The sequence below is a fragment of the Myotis brandtii genome, unplaced genomic scaffold (assembly GCF_000412655.1).
Source record: "Myotis brandtii unplaced genomic scaffold, ASM41265v1 scaffold434, whole genome shotgun sequence".
In the NCBI taxonomy this organism is placed as follows: Eukaryota; Metazoa; Chordata; class Mammalia; order Chiroptera; family Vespertilionidae; genus Myotis; species Myotis brandtii.
This window is the reverse complement of record NW_005366599.1, coordinates 1,702,777-1,704,030: the sequence shown is the minus strand read 5'-3', so window position 1 is coordinate 1,704,030 and position 1,254 is coordinate 1,702,777. Positions and strand designations below refer to the sequence as shown.

The 1,254-nt window shown below is 63.1% G+C and overlaps 1 protein-coding gene across 1 annotated transcript in view; it reads left to right on the top strand.

The window, feature by feature from the left end:
* The window catches only part of NPHP4 (nephronophthisis 4), a 98,379-nt gene that overhangs the window by 52,961 nt on the left and 44,164 nt on the right, over nt 1-1,254 (top strand). Inside the window, 1 exon segment of the mRNA XM_014546192.1 lies at nt 401-561. Within this exon segment, the coding sequence (XP_014401678.1) occupies nt 401-561 (161 nt within the window).

Here is a 1,254-nt window from a genome sequence, read left to right as displayed (position 1 = left end):
TGGGGCCGGTGGCGGTGGTTCTGGTCTCCGCTGGCGTGTGCTGAGCTCTGCGTGTGTGAGTGACGTGCAGCTTTGACAGGAGATGCTGACTGACTCCTCCCTGATTCCTGAGCCTGAGCGTGACTCCTGCAGCCGTGGGGCCCTGTCGCCCCGCGTGGCCTGATCCCCAGGACTCGGGGAAGCATCAGTCTTCGTTTGGGAGGAGTTTGTTGAACGTGTTGGAAAGCAGTGTACCTTCACGTGTTAATTTGGACTTGATGACGTCTTTGATTAACGTGTTTATTAAACTTTAGCTGTGACGGAAGCAGGAACTAGCATGATCAGAGCAGGAACCGCTTCACAGTGTGAGGATGAGAAGGGACCCCTTGCGTTTGGACTCACTTGGGGCCTCTCGGAACAGGGCCTCCGGGCTTCCAGCTGAGGTACCTGGTGGACCCCGGGTTCCTGAGGCCCGGGGAGCGGCGCTGGTTCACCCGCTACCTGGCCGTGCAGAGCCTGCAGGTGGACGTCTGGGACGGAGACTCCTTGCTGCTGATCGGCTCGGCCGCCGTGCACCTGAAGGTAGCGGCTCCCGGGCCGGGCGCTGTTGCGGGGCGGGGTCCTGACAGGCCGTCGGTTCCTTGGTCACAAGTTAAAAACACCCCCGAGCTCTCTCCTTCCCAGGTGACGTTTTCACGGGTCTGGTTCCCTGAGGCTGGGTCCCCTTGCTCAGTTCTCAGTGCCTCCCACGGGCTGACCAGCCAGGTGGTGTCACCTGCTCCTTCGATGGGGAGACGTCAGTCCCCTAGACAGCCCAGGCGGCCTGGTTCCGAGGGCCTGGCCCGGGGGCTGCCTTCAGCGGGCAGGGAGGGGGCCTGCGCTGGGTTCAGGATCCTGCTTTTTAGAGTTCCAGCTGGACTTACAGTGGAATCCTTTCTCTAGGGACTTTCCATCCCTCATACACTAAGACCTAAGTCTGTGTGTTCATCCCTCCGGGGGGGGGGGGCACAGGAGTCCCAAGGCTGGGGCGCGGGCTGTCCCCACGCTTCCATTTGTGTGTGAGACGCGCTAGCGAGAGCTGAGGCGGCCTTCCCGAGGCCTCACAGGGAGAGGCCCGCTGGGCCAGAGGTGACCTGTGATCCCATCATCCCTGGGGCCTCACTGCCGTCGGCTCAGGCAGAGGAGCCGAGTCGGGAAGGTCCTGACCGTGTGGGCCTCCCTCGCCCGCTCGGACCGTGGCCTCTGGAGGTCCTGCCATCGGCTCCAGCCGCCAGG